General features: G+C 39.5%; 1 protein-coding gene across 5 annotated transcripts in view; it reads left to right on the top strand.

Annotated features, from left to right (window-relative positions):
- DNM3 (dynamin 3) overlaps window positions 1–24,817 on the top strand; it is a 599,000-nt gene that overhangs the window by 191,657 nt on the left and 382,526 nt on the right. For all 5 annotated transcript variants that reach the window (XM_007446759.1, XM_007446762.1, XM_007446760.1 and 2 more), the window contains exons 5-6: window positions 13,851–13,949; window positions 14,528–14,688. In XM_007446759.1, the coding sequence (XP_007446821.1) occupies window positions 13,851–13,949; window positions 14,528–14,688 (260 nt within the window). The remainder of the gene's footprint in view (window positions 1–13,850; window positions 13,950–14,527; window positions 14,689–24,817) is intronic.

Here is a 24,817-nt window from a genome sequence, read left to right as displayed (position 1 = left end):
CATTTAAAGGTTCTGTTTCCTAATGAAGTCCATCTTGTTTAATGTGTCATTTAAATCTTCTGTTTCCTTATTTATTTTCATTTTGGATGATCTGTCCATTGGTGAAATTGTGCTGTTACAGTTCCCTACTATTATTGTGTTATACTGTCGATTTCCCCTTTTATGGCTGTTAACATTTGCTTTATGTATTGAGGTGCTCCTATGTTGGGTTCATAAATATTTGCAATTGTTATATCTTCTCCTTGGATTGCTCCCTTGGTCATTATGTAGTGTCCTTCTTTGTCTTGTGTAATAGCCTTTATTTTAAAGTCTCACATTTTGTGTGATATGAGATGCTACTCCAGCTTTCTTTTGATTTCCATTTGCTTGGAATATCTTTTTCCATCCCCTCACTTTCAGTCTGTTTGTGTCCCTAGGTCTGAAGTGGATCTCTTGGAGAAAGCATATATATGGGTCTTGTTTTTGTATCCATTCAGCCAGTCTATGTCTTTTGGGTGGAGCATTTAATCCATTAACATTTAACATAGTTATCAATATGTATGTTCCTATTACCATTTTCTTAATTGTTTTGGATTTGTTGTTGTAGGTCTTTTCCTTCTCTTGTGTTTCCTGCCCAGAGAAGTTCCTTCAGCATTTGTTGTAGAGCTGGTTTGGTGTGCTGAATTTTCTTAGCTTTTGCTGCTCTGTAAAGGTTTTAATTTCTCTGTCGAATCTGAATGATGTCCTTGCTGGGTAGAGTAATACTGGGTATAGCTTTTTCCCTTTCATCACTTTAAATATGTCCTGCCACTCCCTTCTGGCTTGCAGAGTTTCTGCTGAAAGATCAGGCTGTTAACCTTGTGGGGATTCCCTTGTATGTTATTTGTTGATTTTCCTTTGCTGCCTTTAATATTTTTTCATTGTATTTAATTTTTGATAGTTTGATTAATATGTGTCTCAGAGTGTTTCTCCTTGGATTTATCCTGTATGGGACCCTCAGTGCTTTCTGGACTTGATTAACTATTTCCTTTCCCGTATTAGGGAAGTTTTCAACTATAGTCTCTTCAGATATTTTCTCAGTCCCTTTCTTTTTCTCTTCTTTTTCTGGGACCCCTATAGTGTGAATGTTGATGCGTTTAATGTTGCAGAGGTCTCTGAGACTGTCCTCAATTATTTTCATTCTTTATTCTTCTCTGCGGTAGTTATTTCCACTATTTTATCTTCCAGGTCACTTATCCGTTCTTCTGCCTCAGTTTCTGCTATTGATTCCCTCTAGAGACTTTTTAATTTCATTTATTGTGTTGTTCATCATTGTTTGTTTGCTCTTTAGTTGTTCTAGGTCTTTGTTAAACGTTTCTTGTATTTTCTCCATTCTATTTCTAAGATTTTGGATTATGTTTACTATCATTCGTCTGAATTCTTTTTCAGGTAGACTGCCTATTTCGTCTTCATTTGTTTGTTCTGGTGGGTTTTTACCTTGCTTCTTCATCTGCTGTGTGTTCCTCTGTCTTCTCATTTTGCTTAACTTACTGTGTTTGCGGTCTCCTTTTCGCAGGCTGCAGGTTTGTAGTTCCTGTTGTTTTTGGTGTCTGCCCCCAGTGGGTAAGGTTAGTTCAGTGGGTTATGTAGGCTTCCTGGTAGAGGGGATTGTTGCCTGTGTTCTGGTGGATGAGGCTGGATCTTGTCTTTCTGGTGGGCAGGACCACGTCTGGTTTTGTGGTGTCTGTGACCTTATTATGATTTTAGGCAGCCTCTCTGCTAATGGGTGGGGTTGTGTTCCTTTCTTGTTAGTTGTTTGGCATAGGGTGTTCAGCACTGTAGCTTGCTGGTCATTGAGCGGAGCTGGGTCTTAGCATTGAGATGGAGACCTCTGGGAGAGCTTTTGCCGTTTGATAGTACATGGGGCTGGGAGGCCTCTGGTGGCCCAATGTCCTGAGCTCAGCTCTCCTACCTCAGAAGCTCAGGCCTGACACCAGCTGGAGCACCAAGACCCTGTCAGCCACATGGCTCAGAAGAAAAGGGTGAGAATAAAAGAATGAAAGAAAGGAAAAAATAAAATTAAATAGTTACTAAAATAAATAATATTATTAATAATTAAAAAATTTTAAAAAGTAATAAAAAATAGAAAGAAGAGAGCAAGCAAACCAAAAAACAAGTCCACCAATCATAACAAGTGCTAAAAACTGTACAAAAAAAAAAAAGGAGAGACTGAACCCTAGGACAAATGGTAAAAGCACAGCTATACAGACAAAATCACACAAAGAAGCATACACATGCACACAAAAAGAGAGAAAGGAAAATAATATATTTATCTATATATAAAAAAAGGAAGGGCTTCCCTGGTGGCGCAGTGGTTGAGAGTCCGCCTGCCGATGCAGGGGACGCGGGTTAGTGCCCCGGTCCGGGAGGATCCCACGTGCCGCGGAGCGGCTGGGCCCGTGAGCCATGGCCACTGAGCCCGCGCGTCCGGAGCCCGTGCTCCATAGCGGGAGAGGCCACAACAGTGAGAGGCCCGCGGACCCCAAAAAAAAAAAAAAAAAAAAAAAAGAAGACAGCAACCAAATCAATAAACAAATTGACCAATGGTAATAAACTCTAAATATTAAAGTAAGATAAACATAAAACCAGAAACAAATTAGATGAAGAAAGCAAACCCCAAGTCTATAGTTGCTTCCAAAGTCCACCACCTAAATTTTGGGATGATTCGTTGTCTATTAGGTATTCCAGAGATGCAGGGTACATCAAGTGGATTGTGGAGATTTAATCCACTGCTCCTGAAGCTGGTGGGAGAGATTTCTCTTTCTCTTCTTTGTTCGCACAGCTCCCGGGGTTCAGCTTTGGATTTGGCCCCGCCTCTGTGTGTAGGTTGCCTGAGGGCATCTGTTCTTCGCCCAGACAGGGCGGGGTTAAAGTAGCAGCTGACCCGGGGGCTCTGGCTCAGTCAATCCGCGGGGAGGTAGGGGTACGGAGTGCGGGGCAAGCCTGTGGCGGCAGAGGCCAGCGTGACGTTGCAGCAGCCTGAGGCACACTGTGTGTTCCCCCGGGGAAGTTGTCCCTGGATCAGGGGACCCTGACACTGGCGGGTTGCACAGGCTCCTGGGAGGGGAGGTGTGGATAGTGACCTGTGCTTGAACACAGGCTTCTTGGTGGCTGCAGTAGCAGCCTTAGCATTTCATACCCGTCTCTGGTGTCTGCCCTGGTAGCCATCACTTGCACCCATCTCTGGAGTTCGTTTAGGTGGTGCTCCGAATCCCCTCTCCTTGCGCACACCAAAACAATGGTCTCTTGACTTTTAGGCAATTCCACACTTTTTCCCGGACTCCCTCCCGGCCAGCTGTGGCGCACTAGCCCCCTTCAGGCTGTGTTCACACAGCCAACCTTAGTCCTCTCCCTGGCATCTGAACTCCCAAGCCCAAGCCTCAACTCCCAGACCCCACCCGCTCCAGTGGATGAGCAGACAAACCTCTCAGGCTGGTGAGTGGCGGTCGGCACCGATCCTCTGCGCCAGAATCTCTCCGCCCTGCCCTCCACACCCCTGTTGCTGTGCTCTGCTCCCTGACTCCGAAGCTTCCCCCCACCACTCCTTTTCCTCCTTCACTGCTCCCTTCCAGAGGTGCAGATCCTGTCCCTATTCTTTTGTCTCTGTTTTTCCTTTTTTCTTTTGCCCTACCCAGGTACGTGGGGAGTTTTTTACCTTTTAGGAGGTCTGAGGTCTTCTGTCAGCGTTCAGTAGTTGTTCTGTAGGAGTTGTTCCACATGTAGATTTTTTTTTTATATCTTTATTGGAGTATAATTGCTTTACAATGGTGTGTGAGTTTCTGCTTTATAACAAAGTGAATCAGTTATACATATACATATGTTCCCATATCTCTTCCCTGTAGATGTATTTTTGATGTATTTGTGGGCAGGAAGGTGATCTCCATGTCTTACTCCTCTGCCATATTGAAGGTACCACCCGCCCCCACCCCAGTTAGCTATTTACCAGTCCTCCTCCAAACTGTCAAGGTCTTGAAAAACAAGGAAAGCCTGAGAAACTGTCACAGGCAAGAGAACCCAAGGAGACAGGATGATCCACTGTAATGTGGCCTCCTGGAAGGGGTCAGTTCTGGAGGCGGCAAGTCCCCAGTCAGTGGGCCATCAGGGTTAGTCTCTGATTAAAGCTTTCTTCCTGGCATTCAGATGGCCACTTGCTGTGTTCTCTCACATAGTGGAGAGGGCCTTTTTATGTTTCTTTAAAGGATGGGTCTGCAGTAACCTTTACTGAGGTTCGATCCTTTTGGTATCTTTAATTAACAGGTTTCTCCCCTCTGGCTGGTGGGACTTAATGATTCCCAGTCCTATGAGCTCTGGGAATTGTTTGGTTTAGCGCTCCCTGGAAGTTGTTTTTTGCCTAGCCATGTGGGGTTTTACCTTAGGCATGCATGCATTCAAAGACTGGGGGAGACTGCTATGCACATTTGTAGAGCTCTTTCTATTGATAGCTCCCTTTTATCTGGCACAGGATCCTGTAAATTTTAGCAGCCTTGGCCTCCTTGAAATCCAATCTATGTCTCTTCAACTAAGCAGGACTGCTGGAATCTCTTTGGATTTTTCCTCCTTGCGTTGTTGTCCAGAAATTGCCTCCAAGTAGTAATTGAATAATTGTATGACTTATTTTGTTTTTTCTCTTCTTTCAAGCATCATAGTCCTGTACAACCTATTATTTCATGTCTGAAAACAATTGTTTTATATATTTTATCAGTTTTCTAGTTTACAGCAGAAATGTGTGTCTGAACCCTATTACGCTTTTAAGCTAGAAAGAGAAATTACTGAGTTCCTTTGCTTAACTGAAATTCTTAGTGGACGTTTGCTGCTCAGAGCCTTTTCAGTCTGTTTTCTTACTTGAGTTACAAGAACAGTTGGCTTTTTCAACCATTAAAAGACCCAGATTTCTGGCTTCTCTCTAATCCTTTCTATTTCTGCTTGCAAAATGATAAATTTGTGAACTCATTTCTTTCTTAAATACCTTGCTTTAAGCAGCAGGGAACAATCAAGACAAATTAACATCCAGGCCCTTTTCAATAGCTTCTTCTTTCAGTAGGCACTTAGTCTGCCTTACAACTTATCACATGCGGCAGGTTTACAAAATACACAGCTACTGTATAACATGAATCTTCATCTTTCCATATTGCAATACTTGTTTCCTTGCTACCTAATCTTGCTAAGCCAGGTTTTCATTATGGCAGTACCATTGTTTGTACTGATATACAGTAATAAATAGACTGAAATATGTAGTGGTGCAAACAGTAGAAGTGTCTATGCTGTGTTGATTTTCAGGGTAGTGTGGGGTAGTGTGATGTTTCTTGTCCATGACATTATTCATAGATGCCCAGATACTTATATTTGTCACCCATAGCGACTTAGGGACTTATTATGGTTAGATCCAGCAAGTAGAAGGTGAAAGAGCTGGCAGAAGAACGTGTGGGAAGTTATACAGACCAAGCCTAGAAGTAGCACATATCACTTCATCCACTTCCACTGGTTAGAACTCAGTACAGGCAGATTATAAGGGAGATTGTAACTCAATTGTAAGGGAGATTTGAAAATATAGTTAAGCTGTGTGCCAAGGAAGAGGAAGAAAATGGAGTTTGGTGGAGAAAAAGCAGGGAGATTTAAGTATACAGGAGTCCCTCTAATACATGGGGTATATGTTCCAAGACCCCCAGGAGATGCCTGAAACCGTGGAAAGTACTAAACCCTATATATTCTATGTTTTTTCCCTATACATACATATTCGAGGTGTGACAGGAAAACTAGCAGGAAGTTCTTTTTCCATCACAGTTTCAATAGAAGATTGATTTTTACCATTGATCTTTGCAACCTCAGCTTATGATTTTTTTCTTTCCTTATTGAGTTGAGAACTTGTGCCTTTTCACTTGAAGCACTTTACAGCTTCTCTTTGGCATATCCAAATTGCCCTCATCACTACTCTTGTGCTTTGGGGTCATTATTAAGTGAAATAAATGTTACTTGAACACAAGCATTAAGATACTGTGACAGTCGATCTGATAACCAAGAGGGCTACTAGGTAACTAATGGGTAGATATGCTGGACAAAGTGATGATTAACATCCAGGGTGATGGGGCAAGATGGTGGGAGATTTCATCATGTTACTCAGAATGGTGCTCAATTTAAAACTTATAAAGTGTTTAGCTCTGGAATTTTTCATTTAAGATTTTTGGACAACAGTTGACCTCTGGTAAATGAAATCATAGAAAGTGAAACTGCAGATGGGGGTGGGAACTACTGTATGTGGATTCTTTTTCTTTTGTTCCTTCATGCCTTAGTCTGTTTTGGAGTACAGATTCTCAGTGAAAGAACCACTCTATACCTAAATTTTATTATCTTTAGAGTAATTCTTTTTCCTTTCCCTCTCTTATGTCCTGTCTCCCTTTGTCCTCTCTTTCTGCTCTCCCTTCCTTCCACAAATACTAAATCTTTCAAGTGCTGCGCTAGATTCTGGGTATAAATTGGTGAGCAAGATAGCCTCCGTTACCATAGCAACAGTAATTTTTATGTTTTCTATTATTTACTTAATATTTTACCTAGTATCACATGCAGTAATATTACCTGATGACTTTGAAAATGAGAACTGTGTTATTCAGAACTGTTGGAAAATAACAAGAAAATAATGTTAATGGAAAACTTATAGGAAAAAAAGATGAAACTATTCCTATTCATCACTGATTGCTTTCAGAAGTAAAATATTCCATAATCTTTGCCAAACAGAAAGAACAGCATTTACTTCAAACCACCCCCAACTCAAATACCACCAAAGCCCAAAACAACAACAAAAAAGATGCATTAACTGAAGGACATCTAATTTCCTAAGTCTGTTTTTAATTTTGCTGTATACATGTTTACACTAATTCTTCATTGACTTTGTTTTTCATTGCTGCCGTTTCAGTGTACACAATGTTCCAGATTACCTTTCTGGCAACTGCTAATGTGGTTCGTGGCTTGGTTTTGTCCCATTTCTTAATTAGATGAAACAACACACTACTTACAGTTCAGTTGCCTATATAAATGGAAGAAATGGCAGTGTTCTTATAGGAAAATCACTGTATTGACAACAAACCTAGGTAACATGGTAGAATGGTATCATGTTTCTTTTATGGAATTTGTATTTCAGTTCTTGTCTAAACCTAAAAAAGTAAACATGCTTTTTACTCATTTATTCATTTGATATATAAACATTTATTGAGTTCCCGGTCTGTGTTTGGCACCTATATGAATTGCTTGGAATGTGTAGATTAGATGTTGTCCTTATTCTTGAAGAGATCATGGCTTAGTGGATGAGACAGACAAATAAGCAGATTCCTAGTGTCATGTAAGAACTATGATTTCAGTGTATACAGAGAGCTCTGAAGTCACAGAGAAAAGGTTCCAAACTTACACTTGTGGGAGCCTGATTAAGGACCTGCAGGAGAGGCCTATAAAGTATTTTGAAGGATGAGTAGGAAATAACAAAAAAAAAAGAAGAGAGGGAAGGATATTTGAAACTGAGAGGGATAACATTGTGAAGGTGAAGAGGCAAGAATGCATGATCACATGGAGAGCTACAACTTCAGTGTCACCAGAGCTTAGGACTGGAATAGAGTGGGAGTAGTGGTGAAAAACAAAATTGGTGAGATCACAATTTTCATTTATTGAGTGGTTTTTATGTACCAAATACTTTACATGTGTTATGTTATTTAATTGTCTTTAATTCATAGACTTTAGTTTTTAGAGCAATTTTACATATTCACAGAAAAACTGAGTAGAAGGTACAGTTTCCATATATGTCCTGTCCCCATACATGCATAACCTTTCCAACTATTAATATCCCCCACTAGACTGGTACATTTGTTACAACTGATGAACCTACATTGATGCTCAAAGTTCAGTGTTGACATTAGGGTTCACTCTTGGTGGTGTACACCCTATGGGTTTGGACAAATGTATAATGACATGTATCCATCACTGTAATATCATACAGAATAGTTTTCACTGCCCTAAGAACTTCTGTGCCCCACCTTTTCATTCCTGCCTCCACTAACTGCTGGCATCCACTAATCTTTTTATTGTCTCCATAGTTTTACCTTTTCCAGAATGTCATATTGTTGGAATCATACACCATAAAGCCTTTTCAGATTGTCTTCTTTCACTTAGTAATATTAATTTAAGGTTACTCCATGTTTTTTCATGGTTTGATTGCTCATTTCTTTTTGGCACTAAATAATATTCCATTGTCTGGATGTATCACAGTTCATTTATCCATTCATCTACTGATGGACATCTTGGTTGCTTTGAAGTTTGGCAATTATAAGTAAAAGTGCTATGAACATCTGTATGCAAGTTTTTGTATGGGCATGTTTTCAGCTCCTTTGGGTAAATATGAAAGAGTACAATTACTGAACCATATGGTAAGATTATGTTTAGTTTTGTAAGAAACTCCCAAACCATCTTCCAAGGTGGATGTACCATTTTACATTCCCACCAGCAGTGAATGAGAGTTGCTAACATTCTCCCCATTCTTGCCTGCATTTGGTATTGTCAGTGTTTTGGCCATTCTAATAGGTGTGCAGTGATATCTTACTGTTGTTTTAATTTGCAACTCCTTAATGGTGTATGATGTGGAACATCTTTTCATATACATACTTGCCACCTGTATATCTTCTTTGATGTGATATCTGTTCAGATCTCTCACCCATTTTTTTTTTTTTTTTTTTTTTTTTCCTTGCGTTATGCGGGCCTCTCACTGTTGTGGCCTCTCCCATTTGCGGAGCACAGGCTCCGGACGCGCAGGCTCAGCGGCCATGGCTCACGGGCCCAGCCGCTCCGCGGCATGTGGGATCTTCCCGAAACGGGGCACGAACCCGCGTCTCCTGCATCGGCAGGCGGACTCTCAAGCACTGCGCCACCAGGGAAGCCCACCCATTTTTAAATCAAGTTGTTTCTTTCTCCCCCTGTCTGAAGCACAAGGAGATTTTTCTCAGGTAGTCACTGTGAGAACCAGGTTGAGCTCCTAGAAGCAAAACTCACAAAAGTATGGGTACCCTCTGTGACTGGGTCCCCCTGGAGTTTTTAACTCTTAGACTGCCCACACTGAGCTTCCAGCAATTCATCAATTACAGTTTAGGTTTTTCTGCCTAGGCCCTGGTTCCCACAGAGTTTTCTGCTTTTGTGTTTCTGCTCCAGTAAGTTGTGATTCTCTGTATTCACCTATCTGTCTCTCCAAATTTTGGGGACAGTGGTTTGCTCTGTGGCTTCAGTTCTCTGATGAATCTCAGAAGCGTTGTTAATTTTTCAGTTGTTCACTTGTTAGGACACAGTGGCAACTTCCAAGCCCCTTACATGGTGGACCAGAAACCAGAAGTCCTATTATGTAATTTTAAAACATAGGTTTGTTATTTCCTCATTTTATTGAGTTAGAGTGAACATGTAACTTATTCTTCTGTTTGAAGTCACTTGAGAGTTAAAGGGGATGCTATTAATAATTATCCCACACATCAAATGTAAACTGTGATGATTACCTTTTTGATGTGGTTATACCTGAAGAGGAAACTAATGTCTCGGAGCTAACAAGGGAAACCGATGGGACTTGAATGCAAACAGTCCAGTCCTTGACTCAATGCTCTTAGATCTGTGCTGTATATAAGAATCAGATTTTTGAAGTGCCTTGTATGTTTTTTCTAGGTCTTTGTCAGGACTTGTCAGTACTCATCATTGTGGCTCTTCTTTACTGAAGAGAAACATAATTGAAACACAGTATCACACATTATTTATTAGCTCTTAATGTATTATTTAAAATTTTCCTTTTAGTTGGAGGGCAAGAATTTTATTACATTACTTTTTACTTTACATACTACTCTACATAACCTCTTCTGAATCTGGAAGTTGTTCTCCTTCCCAGAATTCTGGACTTGAAAGAGACATCTAGTTAAACCTTTAGTTCTGTAGATAAAAAGGCCCAGATGATGTAAATAACTTGCCAAATAACACAGCTAATCACTTGTAGAATCTAGCTAAGAATTGAGAGGCAGAAAAATATAGTGATTAAAAATGGAATTAGGTTGCCTGCCTTCTACACCCTACAGCCTGCAAGCCTTTGGGCAAGTGTATTTTTCCTTTCCAAGTCTCACTTTGAGGAAAGTGTAATTGAAAAATAATAGTACCTATCTCAGAGTTGTTTCAAGTCTATGTCTGGCACATAATCAGGACTGAACAAATGGTCTCTATTATTATTTTTATCTGAGTCTATATATTTCCAGTGAAGTGCTTTTAAAAACATGCTGCCTTTGAATCTCTTCAGGCAATATCTTTTTGAGATCTAACAATGTAGGTCTTGAGTCTGCCAGCAGGCATTCATTGATTATTTAAGTTGCCTACTTGTATAACTAAGAGTGAAAAAGAAAATAATTTCATTGGCCATTTCTGTGACACCACTAAGCATAGACTTTTCTGCCTTTTCAGAAATAGGGAGTAGTAAAGAAAATACTTTTAAAATTTAACTCTTATTTTTATTAATGTTATAAATGTACATCACTTCAGAAAAACCCGTCTCTAAGCCTTTTAATAAAAACTTTTAGTCCCTTGCCCACTCCTCCTGACTCTGGATTACTGATTTCCAGAGAATACCACTTTCAACCCTTTTAACTTTCTTTTGTTATTTACCTCCATATTTAAGGATTTGCCTGCCTCCCATACCCACATATACTTACACACACATATATACACTTACCTCCCCAATTCTACTAATATAACTATATCATATTTTGCTAAGTGAATACTTATGATTCTAAAAATATTATTCACAACTGAACCATGTGTTAAATTATTAAATTTCCTTTCTTGAGTGATACTGCTGTCTTTGAGGTTGATAGTTGTCTCTTTTTTTTGTTTGTTTGCATAGTCTACGTATCTGTCACCAGTGCATTCCCAGCCTCTCCTACAGAAGTCTAAATCTCTTAATACCTTCAAAAGCATTAGGCTTTAAGTATCCTATCATTTTCATTTTCTTTTCTTGGTGGGGGAAGATATCTCTTCAGTAATCTTTGTCCTCTTATTCTAATAGATACTGACTGCTCTCCTGTCCTTAAACTGGGATCTACACCATCCTAAAAATTTCCTTCTTTTTCTGGTTTGATTGGATTCCCTGCTTCCTGGATTTCCTGTCTACTTCTTTGTTAGTTTGTTCCCATGTTTGGTGGAACACATCTTTTAGTAATTGTCCCTCCCCTCACACACAAAAAAAGGAGAAAGGGAGGTAAAATATTTTGAGATTTTGCATGTCTGAAAATATCTTTTTCTACTGTCACATTTATTGGTAGTTTAGAATTCTAGTCTAGAAATTATCTTTCTCTCAGAATTTTGAAAACATTGCGGGTTTTTAGTTTCCAATTTTCTGCTGGGAAGACTGATGCTGTAATGATTCTTAAAACTTTTTTTTTTTTAATAACTTTTTTAACTTCTATGGGAGCTTTTTAGGATATTTTATTTGTTCCCAGTATTATGAAATCTTATATGCCATATTGTGTGTGTGTAGGTATGTGTATGTTTTTCATATTGTGTTGGGCACTTGATGGGTTAATTCAATCCCTAAATTCATCTTTCACTTATAGGACATCTCATTGCATAGTGTGCCCCCACATCCCCAACTGTTTCTGTTCGTCATTCTTTCTCTTATTGGAACACCAATCATTCAGATGTTGTATCTCTGAATCATTTCTCTAGTTTTAAAAAAGTTTTTCCTTTCCTATTATTAACTTCTTTTTCTTTTGTTTTCTGGGGGGGTTCCTAACTTTGTATTCCAACATTATTATTTCTGCTCTCATATTTTTAATTATTATTATTATTATTTTTTGCGTTACGCGGGCCTCTCACTGTTGTGGCCTCTCCCATTGCGGAGCACAGGCTCCGGACGCGCAGGCTCAGCAGCCATGGCTCATGGGCCTAGCCGCTTCGCGGCATGTGGGATCTTCCCGGACCGGGGCACGAATCCATGTCCCCTGCATCAGCAGGTGGACTCTCAACCACTGCGCCACCAGGGAAGCCCTCATATTTTTAATTATTGAAAATTATTTTTGTTTGTTCAAAAATTTCCTTTTCATGGTATTCTATTTTTGTCCCATAAATGCTATGACCTCTCCTTTCTGTCTGAGGATATTAATACAAATAATAGTTTTCTTCTGTATTTTGCATTATCTTTGTTTTCTTTAAGTTCAGCTTTATAATGTTTATTTGTTTTGGTCTCATATTAGTGAATCTCCTTGGCTGTCCATTCATATTTAAAGGTGAAATATTATCAGGTGGTTGGAGTTCTGTGTGGGTGTTCTTGAATTACGGAATGATAGACTTCACAGCAGAATGCTTTATTGGACTATTTTAATTATTGTTCCTTCGAATATCAATATATATGTTTTTCTCTTGGAATGGTTAGTATCCCCAGACCATTGTTCCAGTCTCTTGCTTGGGGGGTTAAAGTCTGCCAGCCATCTCTTTCTTGAAGTCAAATTAGGGAACTGGCCTGGGGAGGGGGGGGGTCCCTGTCATTCTCTATGTAGAATTTTACTTAATCATCCTCTTTTAATACCAGATCCATCCAAACTGGGCCAGGTACCCATGAGTTCAGAGTTTTTTCTAGTTCAGTCTTTCCAGAGAGTAAACCTTCACTGTCCTGCCAGGATGGACCAGGGCAGCTCCTAGCTGTGTTACCCATGGAAATCTGACTGCTTCCATCCAGTATTTCTATTTTCAGCTTCAGCTGCCACCACCACTCTCCATAGTTTTCAGAGCTTTCTGTCCCCCAGGTCTTGAATCTTACTAAGGTGCTGTGATGTAAATTATTTAGTTTCTGGACGTCTCCTTTTGTTGGCTTTCTTGGATGCAGTTTTCCTCTTTCTCTGATATTTTAAGTTGGTTAGCAGTCATCCAGCTAGATTTATAGTTTAAAAAATTTTCTGCATTCCTTTCCCATTTTCTTTGACTTTCTTGGTTTAAGCCTTTTAAATTAAAAAAAAATTTTTTTTACCACGATAAGCAGTATATTGGTAAAAAGCATGGACTCTGTAACCAGACTGCCCAGATCCACTTCTTATATGACCTTGGGAAAGTTATTTAATCTCTCTCTGCCTTAGTTTCTCCATCTTAAAAAAATTAGTGGTTGGAGTACTTTTTAAGATTAAATAATTTCCAATGCTTTATTTTACAGATGAGGGAAACTGAGACCCAGAGTATTAAGTGACTTGCCTTGAGACTAGAATCCAAGGCTCAGAATTCCTATTTCAGGCTTCTTTCTATTAAGTCATATTTCCTTTTCTGCGAGTTTATTTTTGGGGATGATGGTATCCTATACGTAGTTTTCTTCTTTTTATGTTTTTGACCTCAGGCACTCAGAACTGGATCAATAATAAGCTTTGGTTTATGACACACCCATATCATTGGTCCATGTGTAGCCTATTTTTTTGTTTTTAGTAATGTGATACATAAAAAATTAAAACATCCATATTGTGTGCAATCCCTGGGAGGAAAATTTAAATGTATTATTTCCATGTATGCACAGTACAAAAATAAACTCATACATTTAAAAGTCTTTTGGTGAAGCAGCTATTTGTTTTTTTCTCTCCTGAATCAAGAGTTATCTTATGGATGGGTGGTTTGCAACTCTCTGCCTCAACCCGTTGACCTTCACCAGACTGGAGTAATAGTGGATTAGAAAACAAACTAAGATGGAGAGGAACAGGGAAAGAACCAGGATATGAGTGCTTTGTAATTAGCATTGAGACATATATGTCTCTGAAACTTGTTAGTATTCTGCAAATTGTGTAATGTGGGGTTTGTTTGTGATGCAGGTCTAAGAACCATTGGAGTCATCACCAAACTGGATCTTATGGATGAGGGAACGGATGCCAGGGATGTCCTAGAGAATAAGCTGCTGCCGCTTCGCAGGGGTAATGTACTGTGTCCTGTACCGGACTTCCTTTGATGATGTGGCAGAGAAACAACTGGGAAAACAATGGGAAGCTGGATTTTAACGCCTCCACAGTTGTGAGGAATGGATTGATGATTAGTTAAACATTTTATGGAATGGCATGGTGTTCCCAAATGATGTATTAAAAATTATCCAAAGGGAGAACTATTCCTTCAAATAATAAGAAAACAGGAAAAGGAAGGTGTTTGAAGGGAGGGTATAAATATTCATCATAGACTGCATACATGTATACTGTTTAAGTCTGAATTATTTACTTGCCTGCTATATGACAAAACTGCTTAGAGATTTACTCTATTTAAATGCACAGATCTTTTAAGGACAAAGGACATTACTTAGTTAATGCTAAAAAAATCAACGTTAGCCAAATCATCCAGCCGTTGTTAAATACTGATATCTCAAGCTGAGTTTTGTAAAGGGATCTATTCTTCAGGCCCTGAAATAATTTTTTTTTTCTTATTCAGCCTCTTCAAGAGCTTTAAAGTTTCCCCAGAATAAATCAAAGGTGTCCCAACTCCATAGGTGTGTGTTTTGTTTTAGGTTACATTGGGGTGGTAAACAGGAGCCAGAAGGACATAGATGGGAAGAAGGATATAAAGGCTGCCACGTTGGCAGAAAGGAAATTTTTTCTCTCACACCCGGCTTACAGACATATTGCTGATCGGATGGGGACCCCACACCTTCAGAAGGTCCTTAATCAGGTAAAGATATTTTCTTCAAGCAAAAAGCACAATGATAAAATATGTAAATGACTATTGGAATCCATATTTCTTATTTTTATACTTTTTCTAAACTAAGACATTTAGCATAATGATAGAAATTAAAAAGATGAATATGAATACTGGGATCCAGACTGTTACTATTCTAAGTGACCAGACTCCACCTTAATATTATTGAAAAAACAGCACACAAAGCAGAAATACATATTTATTTGGAACAGTGAGCAGGGGAATACATTTTAGCACGTTTGCTCATAATATATAGTTATCTTAAGGAGTGAAACTTGTATATCTCTGAAAAGTCAGTCTCTTGGCATCTGTTTTTGAAATATCAGTCTGTGATGGTTAGGTTAAATTTTCTGTATGGTTTTGTTAGGATTGATTTGTTCCTTAATTTACAATCTTGAAAATACATAAGCAATTATTGATCTGCATTCCTCTAAGAAGCTTTTACAGATAATCCCTTTTCCTGTGACAGATAGAATTAGGCCCTCTGCCTCCCCTCATCCCACGCACATACACATTTCTTGCATAAAAATTCAGCAGGCTTGGCCACATATTTTCCTGCCCTTAGTGGAGTTAAGTGTCATTGTCATTGAGTGTAGAGCTCCCACACCAAGTTTTGATCACATTGAGTCAAACAGTGAGCAGCTTTTCTCACAAAAAGCACTGTGTAGGGGAGCTTCAATATGGCGGAAGATGGGCTTCCCTGGTGGCGCAGTGGTTGAGAGTCCGCCTGCCAATGCAGGGGACACGGGTTCGTGCCCCATTCTGGGAAGATCCCACATGCCGTGGAGCGGCTAGGCCCGTGAGCCATGGCCGCTGAGCCCGTGCGTCCGGAGCCTGTGCTCCGCAACGGGAGAGGCCACAACAGTGAGAGGCCCGGGTACCGAAAAGAAAAAAAAAAAAAAATATGGCGGAAGAGTAAGACACGGAGATCACCTTCCTCCCCACAAACACATCAGAAATACATCTACATGTGTAAGACCTCCTACAGAAAACCTACTGAACGCTGGCAGAAGACCTCAGACCTCCCAAAAGGCAAGAAACTCCCCACGTATCTGGGTAGGGCAAAAGAAAACAGAATAAACAGAGACAAAAGAGCAGGTACGGGACCTGCACCAGTGGGAGGGAGCTGTGAAGGAGGAAAGGTTTCCACACACTAGGAAGCCCCTTCACTGGTGGAGATGGTGTGTGGCAGGGGGGAAGCTTCGGAGCCGCAGAGGAGAATGCAGCCACAGGGGTGTGGAGGGCAAAGCGGAGAGATTCCCGCACAGAGGATCGGTGCCGACCAGCACTCACCAGCCCAAGAGGCTTGTGTGCTCACGTGCCGGGGCGGGTAGGACTGGGAGCTGGGGCTCGGGCTTCACTCGGATCCCAGGGAGAGGACTGGGGTTGGCAGCGTGAACACAGCCTGAAGGGGGCTAGTGCGCCACGGCTAGCCAGGAGGGAGTCCGGGTAAAAGTCTGGAGCTGCCGAAGAGGCAAGAGACTTTTTCTTGCCTCTTTGTTTCCTGATGCGCGAGGAGAGGGGATTAAGAGCACCGCTTAAAGGAGATCCAGAGACGGGTGCGAGCCGCAGCTATCAGTGAGGACCCCAGAGACGGGCATGCGACATTAAGGCTGCTGCTGCTGCCAACAAGAAGCCTGTGTGCAAGCACAGGTCACTATCCACACCTCCCCTCCCGGGGCCCTGTGCAGCCCGCCACTGCCAGGGTCCCGTGATCCAGGGACAATTTCCCCGGGAGAACGCACGGCGCGCCTCAGGCTGGTGCAACGTGATGCTGGATTTTGCAGCCGCAGGCTTGCCCCGCATCCGTACCCCTCCCTCCCCCCGGCCTGAGTGAGCCAGAGCCCCCGAATCAGCTGCTCCTTTTACCCGGTCCTGTCTGAGCGAAGAACAGGCGTCCTCAGGTGACCTCACTCAGAGGCGGGCCCAAATCCATTGCTGAAACCCAAGAGCTGTGCAAAAAAGAAGAGAAAGGGAAATTTCTCCCAGCAGCCTCAGGAGCACCGGATTAAATCTCCACAATCAACTTGATGTACCCTGCATCTGTGGAATACCTGAACAGACAACAAATCATCCCAAATTGAGGAGATGGAGTTTGGGAGCAACGATATTTATATTTTTTTCCCTTTTTCTCTTTTTGTGAGTGTGTATGTGTATGCTTCTGTGTGTGATTTTGTCTGTATAGCTTTGCTTTTAGCATTTATCCTAGGGTTCTTTCTGGCCGTTTGTTTGTTTAGTATAGTTTTTAGCACTTGTTATAATTGGTGAATTTGTTTTTTGGTTTGGTTGCTCTCTTCTTTCTCTCTTTCTCTTTTTTTTATTACTTAAAATTTTTTTTAATAATTATTTTTTATTTTTAATACGTTTATTTTATTTTACTTTATTTTATTTTACTTTATTTTATCTTCTTTCTTTCTTTTTTTCCTCCCTTTTATTCTGAGCTGTGTTGATGACAGGCTCTTGGTGCTCCAGCCAGGTGTCAGGGCTGTGCCTCTGAGGTGGGAGCACCAAGTTCAGGACACTGGTCCCCAAGAGACCTCCCAGCTCCACGTAATATCAAACGGGGAAAATCTCCCAGAGATCTCCATCTGAACTCCACTCAACGACCAGCAAGCTACAGTGCTGGACACCCTATGACAAACAACTAGCAACACAGGAACACAACCCCATCCATTAGTAGAGAGGCTGCCTAAAATCATGATAAGGCCACAGACACGCCAAAACACACCACCAGATGTGGACCTGCCCACCAGAAAGACAGGATCCAGGCTCATCCACCAGAACACAGGCACTAGTCCCCTCCAACAGGAAGCCTACACAACACACTGAACCACCCTTAGGCACTGGGGGACAGACACCAGAAACAATGCGAACTATGAACCTGCAGCCTGCAAAAAGGAGAACCCAAACACAGTAAGTTAAGCAAAATGAGAAGACAGAGAAACACACAGCAGATGAAGGAGCAAGGCAGAAACCCACCAGACCTAACAAATGAGGGTGAAATAGGCAGTCTACCTGAAAAAGAATTCAGAATAATGATAGTAAAGGTGATCCAAAATCTTGGAAATAGAATGAGAAAATACAAGAAATGTTTAACAAGGACCTAGAAGAACTAAAGAGCAAACAAAGAGTGATGAACAACACAATAAATGAAATTAAAAATTCTCTAGAAGGGAACAATAGCAGAATAACTGAGCAGAAGAACAGATAAGTGACCAGGAAGATTAAATAGTGGAAATAACTACTGCACAGCAGAATAAAGAAAAAAGAATGAAAAGAACTGAGGACAGTCTCAGAGACCTCTGGGACAACATTAAATGCACCAACATTTGAATTACAGGGGTCCCAGAAAAAGAAGAGAAAAAGAAAGGGACTAGGAAAATATTTGAAGAGATTATAGTAGAAAACTTCCCTAATATGGGAAAGGAAATAGTTAATCGAGTCCAGGAAACAGAGAGTCCCACACAGGCTGAATCCAAGGAGAAACACGCCAAGGCACATATTAATCAAACTATCAAAAATTAAATACAAAGAAAAAATATTAAAAGCAGCAAGGGAAAAACAACAAATAACACACAAGGGAATCCCCATAAGGTTAACAGCTGTTCTTTCAGCAGAAACTCTGCAAGCCAGAAGGGAGTGGCAGGACATATTTAAAGTGATGAAGGAGAAAAACCTACAATGAAGATTACCCAGCAAGGATATCATTCAGATTTGACAGAGAAATTAAAACCTTTACAGACAAGCAAAGCTAAGATATTTCAGCACAACCAAACCAGCTTTACAACAAATGCTAAAGGAACTTCTCTAGGCAAGAAACACAAGAGAAGGAAAAAACCTATAATAACAAACCCCAAACAATTAAGAATATGGTAATAGGAACATACATATCGATAATTACCTTAAATGTAAATGGATTAAATGCTCCAACCAAAAGGCATAGACTGGCTAAATGGATACAAAAACAAGACCCATATATATGCTGTCTACAAGAGACCCACCTCAGACCTAGGGACTCATAGAGACTGAAAGTGAGGGGATGGAAAAAGATATTCCATGCAAATGGAAATCAAATAAAGCTGGAGTAGCAATTCTCATATCAGACAAAATAGACATTAAAATAAAGGCTATTACATGAGACAAAGAAGGACACTACATAGTGATCAAGGAATCAGTCCAAAAAGAAGATATAACAATTGTAAATATTTATGCACCTAACATAGGAGCACCTCAATACATAAGGCAAATGCTAACAGCCATAAAAAGGGAAATCGACAGTAACACAAAATAATACTAGGGGACTTTAACACACCACTTTCACCAATGGACAGATCATCCAAAATGAAAATAAATAAGAAAACACAAGCATTAAATGATACATTTAAGAAGATAGACTTAATTGATATTTATAGGACATTCCATCCAAAAACAACAGAATACACATTCTTCTCAAGTGCTCATGGAACATTCTCCAGGAGAGATCATATTCTTGGGTCACAAATCAAGCCTTGGTAAGTTTAAGAAAATTGAAATCATATCAAGTACACTTTCCGACCACAACACTGTGAGACTAGATATCAATTACAGGAAAAAAATCTGTAAAAAATACAAACACATGGAGGCAAAACAATGGAGGCAAAACACATGGAGGCTAAACAATACACTACTTAATAACCAAGAGATCACTGAAGAAGTCAAAGAGGAAATCAAAAAATACCCAGAAACAAATGACAATGAAAACACGATGACCCAAAACCTATGGGATGCAGCAAAAGCAGTTCTAAGAGGGAAGTTGTTAGCAACACAATCCTACCTCAAGAAATAAGAAACATCTCAAATAAACAACCTAACCTCACACCTAAAACAATAAGAGAAAGAACAAAAAATCCCCAAAGTAAGCAGAAGGAAAGAAATCATAAAGATCAGATCAGAAATAAATGAAAAAGAAATGAAGGAAATGATACCGATGATCAATAAAACTAAAGGCTGGTTCTTTGAGAAGATAAACAAAATTGACAAACCATTAGCCAGACTCATAAAGAAAAAAAGGGAGAAGACTCAAATCAATAGAATTAGAAATGAAAAAGAAGTAACAACTGAACTGAAGAAATACAAAAGATCATGAGAGATTACTACAGGCAACTATATGCCAATAAAATGGACAACCTGGAAGAAATACACAAATTCTTCGAAATGCACTACCTTCCGAGACTGAACCAGGAAGAAATAGAAAACTTGAACAGACCCATCACAAGCACTGAAATTGAAACTGTGATTAAAAATCTTCCAACAAACAAAAGCTCAGGACGATATGGCTTCACAGGCAAATTCTATCATACATTTAAAGAAGAGCAACACCTATCCTTCTCAAAGTCTTCCAATATACAGCAGGGGGAGAAACACTCCCAGACTCATTCTACAAGGCCACCATCACCCTGATACCAAAACCAGACAAAGATGTCACAAATAAAGAAAACTACAGGCCAATATCTCTAATGAAGAAAGATGCAAAAATCCTCAACAAAATACTAGCAAGCAGAATCCAACAGCACAGTAAAAGGATCATACACCATGATCAAGTGGGGTTTATCCCAGGAATACAAGGATTTTTCAATATACACAAATCAATCAAAGTGATATACCATATTAACAAATTGAAGGAGAAGAACCATATGATCATCTCAATAGATGCAGAGAAAGCTTTCGACAAAATTCAAAACCCATTTATGATAAAAACCCTGCAGAAAGTAGGCATAGAGGCAACTTTCCTCAACATAATAAAGGCCATATATGACAAACCCCCAGGCAACATCATCCTCATTGGTGAAAAACTGAAAGCATTTCCACTAAGATCAGGAAGAAGACAAGGTTGCCCACTCTCACCACTATTATTCAACATAGTTTTGGAAGTTTTAGTCACAGCAATCAGAGAAGAAAAAGTAATATAAGGAATCCAAATCAGAAAAGAGGAAGTAAAGCTGTCTCTGTTTGCAGATGACATGATACTATACATAGAGAATCCTAAAGATGCTACCAGAAAACTACTGGAGCTAATCAATGAATTTGGTAAGGTAGCAGGATCCAAAATTAATGCACAGAAATCTCTTGCATTGCTATACACTAATGATGAAAAATCTGAAAGTGAAATTAAGAAAACACTCCCATTTACTATTGCAACAAAAAGAATAAAATATCTAGGAATAAACCTACCTAAGGAGACAAAAGACCTGTATGCAGAAAATTATAAGACACTGATGAAAGAAATTAAAGATGATACAAACAGATGGAGAGATATACCATGTTCTTGGATTGGAAGAATCAACATTGTGAAAATGACTCTACTACCCAAAGCAAGCTACAGATTCAATGCAATCCCTATCAAATTAACACTGGCATTTTTCACAGAACTCGGACAAAAAATTTCACAATTTGTATGGGAACAGAAAAGACCACAAATAGCCAAAACAATCTTGAGAAAGAACAATGGAGCTGGAGGAATCAGGCTCCCTAACTTCAGACTATACTACAAAGCTACAGTAATCAAGACAGTATGGTACTGGCACAAAAACAGAAATATAGATCAATGGAACAGGATAGAAAGCCCAGAGATAAACCCACTCACATATGGTCACCTTATCTTTGATAAAGGAGGCAAGAATATACAGTGGAGAAAAGGCAGCCTCTTCAATAAGTGGTGCTGGGAAAACTGGACAGCTACATGTAAAAGAATGAAATTACAGCACTCCCTAAGACCATACACACAAATAAACTCAAAATGTATTAAAGACCTAAATGTAAGGGCAGACACTGTCAAACTCTTAGGGGAAAACATAGGAAGAACACCATATGACATAAATCACAGCAAGATCCTTTTAGACCCACCTCCTAGAGTAATGGAAATAAAAACAAAAATAAACAAATGGGACCTAATGAAATTTAAAAGCTTTTCCACAGCAAAGGAAACCATAAACAAAACGAAAAGAGAACCCTCAGAATGGGAGAAAATATTTACAAATGAAGCAACTGACAAAGGATTAATCTCCAAATTTTACAAGCAGGTCATGCAGGTCAATATCAAAAAAACAAACAACCCAATCCAAAAAATGGGCTGAAGACCTAAAGAGACATTTCTCCAGAGAAGATATACAGATTGGCAACAAACACATGAAAGAATGCTCAACATCATTAATCATTAGAGAAATGCAAATCAAAACTACAAGGATATATCATCTCACACCAGTCAGAATGGCCACCATCAAAAAATCTACAAACAATAAATGCTGGAGAGGGTGTGGAGAAAAGGGAACCCTCTTGCGCTTTTGGTGGGAATGTAAATTGATACAGCCACTATGGAGAACAGTATGGAGTTTCCTTAAAAAACTACAAATAGAACTACCATACGACCCAGCAATCCCACTACTGGACATATACCCTGAGGAAACCATAATTCAAAAAGATCATGTACCACAATGTTCATTGTAGCTCTATTTACAATAGCTAGAACATGGAAGCAACCTAAGTGCCCATCAACAGATGAATGGATAAAGAAGATGTGGCACATATATACAATGGAATATTACTCGGCCATAAAATAAAACAAAATTGAGTTATTTGTAGTGAGGTGGATCAACCTAGAGTCTGTCCTACAGAGTGAAGTAAGTCAGAAAGAGAAAAACAAATACTGTATGGTAACACATATATATGGAATCTAAAAAAAAAAAAAAAAGTTCATGTTCATGAAATACCTAGGGGCAAGATGGGAATAAAGACACAGACATACTACAGAATGGACTTGAGGATACGGGGAGGGGGAAACGGTAAGCTGGGACAAAGTGAGAGAGTGGAATGGACATATATACACTACCAAACGTAAAATAGATAGCTAGTGGGAAGCAGCCGCATAGCACAGAGATCAGCTCGGTGCTTTGTGACCACTTAGAGGGGTGGGATAGGGAGGGTGGGAGGGATGGAGACATAAAGGGGAAGAGATATGGGGATATATGTATATGTATAACTGATTCACTTTGTTATAAAGCAGAAACTAACACACCATTGTAAAGCAATTATACTCCAATTAAGATTGAAAAAAAAAAGCACTCTGTAACTTTTATCTGTGAACTTAAATCAGTCAAGTAATTATCGAAAGTTCTGATTGTTCCCTCCTAGAAGGTGTCAGTAGAGGGTAACACGGTAATAGGCTGCTTGTTACATTATATCTGAACCATTTAGGCGAAACAGTTGAAGAAGTTTTAGAGAATAAAAAACAGTGGTGTACTTCTATTTTAAGCGACATAGCACTTCTATTTTAATGTGAAATTTGTACTTTTAAATTAAGGGTAGATGAGTATTTGGAAGCCATGAAGCAGTGATAGTTGTGTCATTTAAAAATTATGAACATGGTTTAGAGAAGGAACACTGGTTTGTCATGCATGAACCGTGATAGTCTATCAATATATTTAGCTCTGGTAGAATTCATTTTTGATTACTGGTTTCATGCCTGTATTGGTCTGAGAAAAAAAATCTTAGAGAAATATCACTAAGATGATTAGAAAGATAAAGTTAGAAATAAATTAAATTGTGAATACTGGATGGATATGATTGATCATTTGGTTACTACAGGCAACCCCTAAATTATGGCATAACTGATTCTGGTTGACTGAAAATTGAATAAATGTTATACTGAAGATCTTTCATTTCCTAGATAATCCGTTTCTCTATTGCTTCAAGGACCTTCATACTGTGTTTGAAATTAAGATAATTTTATAGCTGATTTAATGTGCACCAACACCTCTGACCCTGAGCCAGTTACTATTGCAAAAACTGGAAGAGAGCAGGACATTTTTTAGGAATTGAAAGGAATATTATTGTGGCTGGAGGGCAGAGAATGAAGGAATGAGTTGTAAGAGATGAATTTGGAGATGCAGGCAGTGGCTGGGTCCTACAGTGTTTGTAGGCCAAGTTAAGGATTTTGGCTCTTATCCTAAGAGCAGTGGGGAGTCAGTTGTTTAAGGAATCTGAGAAGGGGAATAGCACAGTCATATCTGTGGGTTAAAAAGGATTATGGTGGTTGCAGATAGGAAGTCCAAGAGTAGAGATGAGAGGACCACTTAGGAGTCCAAGTGAGAAATGATGGTAGCTTGGTCTCGGTTAGGGCCAGTGGAGATGGGAAAAGAAAGCAGATTTTTAGAAATGTTTTGGAAAATTGAGAACTTGGTGGTAGATTAGCTCTGGTGGGTGATGGAGAGGTAAAGTCAAGGATAACTCCCAAGTTCCCAGGTTGTTACGAAGTCATCAAAATGGAAAGCCTTGAAGGGAATATTAGGTACTTTATTTCAGACATGCTGAGGTTGATGATTCCAAGAGGATAAGTCAGGCAGGTGGTCTAATACATATACCCTCACCAAAGATAAGAAGTCTTGTCTTTAGATAATATGTCCATAGCCACAGGTGTTTGAATATTTATTGAAACCATGGATGAAATGATTGCCTTAGTAGAGAACAGACAGTGACCAAAGAAGAGGTGTAGGACCCACATTTGAGGAATATCAATATTTACAGGTCTGGCAGAAGAGAACAACTTGGCAAAGGAGATGGAGAAGGTGTTCAGTAAGGTTAGGAGAAAAATGACAGGAGCTGGGGTCACGAAAGCTAAGGAAAGAAGTGTTTTAGAAAGCTAGGAGTGGTCCACAGTATTGCTTTGCTATTGAGATATATGAGAAACAAATGGTAGAAACCAAGTATTTTGATTATTTACTACTCACATGGCAGTCAGGTGGCTACTGGTTTCTCATGGTTACTGTTACTCTTAGATTTGGGGGTTTGTGTCTTGTGGAATTGCTACTGGAAATGCAATCTTCTCTATACTTTGTTTTCTGCTTCAGAGCCATAATGGCAGCACATGCCAGGGGAATAACATGATAAGTCATAACTGTGGACAAGGGTATAATATAGTATGAACAATTGACAATTAAATAACTATAGATTTATTGAATAGATATATCCAGGTAACCTCAGGTGAACATAAAAATGATTTAAAATGGTTCTTCAGTCAGTCTGGGTCTATTTATTCCCCTTACTTTAAATTTATTATTCTTTTCCCTAC

This window comes from Lipotes vexillifer, unplaced genomic scaffold, assembly GCF_000442215.2.
Source record: "Lipotes vexillifer unplaced genomic scaffold, Lipotes_vexillifer_v1.1 scaffold685, whole genome shotgun sequence".
In the NCBI taxonomy this organism is placed as follows: domain Eukaryota; kingdom Metazoa; phylum Chordata; class Mammalia; order Artiodactyla; family Lipotidae; genus Lipotes; species Lipotes vexillifer.
Note: the sequence above shows the minus strand (reverse complement) of the source record. Positions and strands in the feature narration are given on the sequence as shown.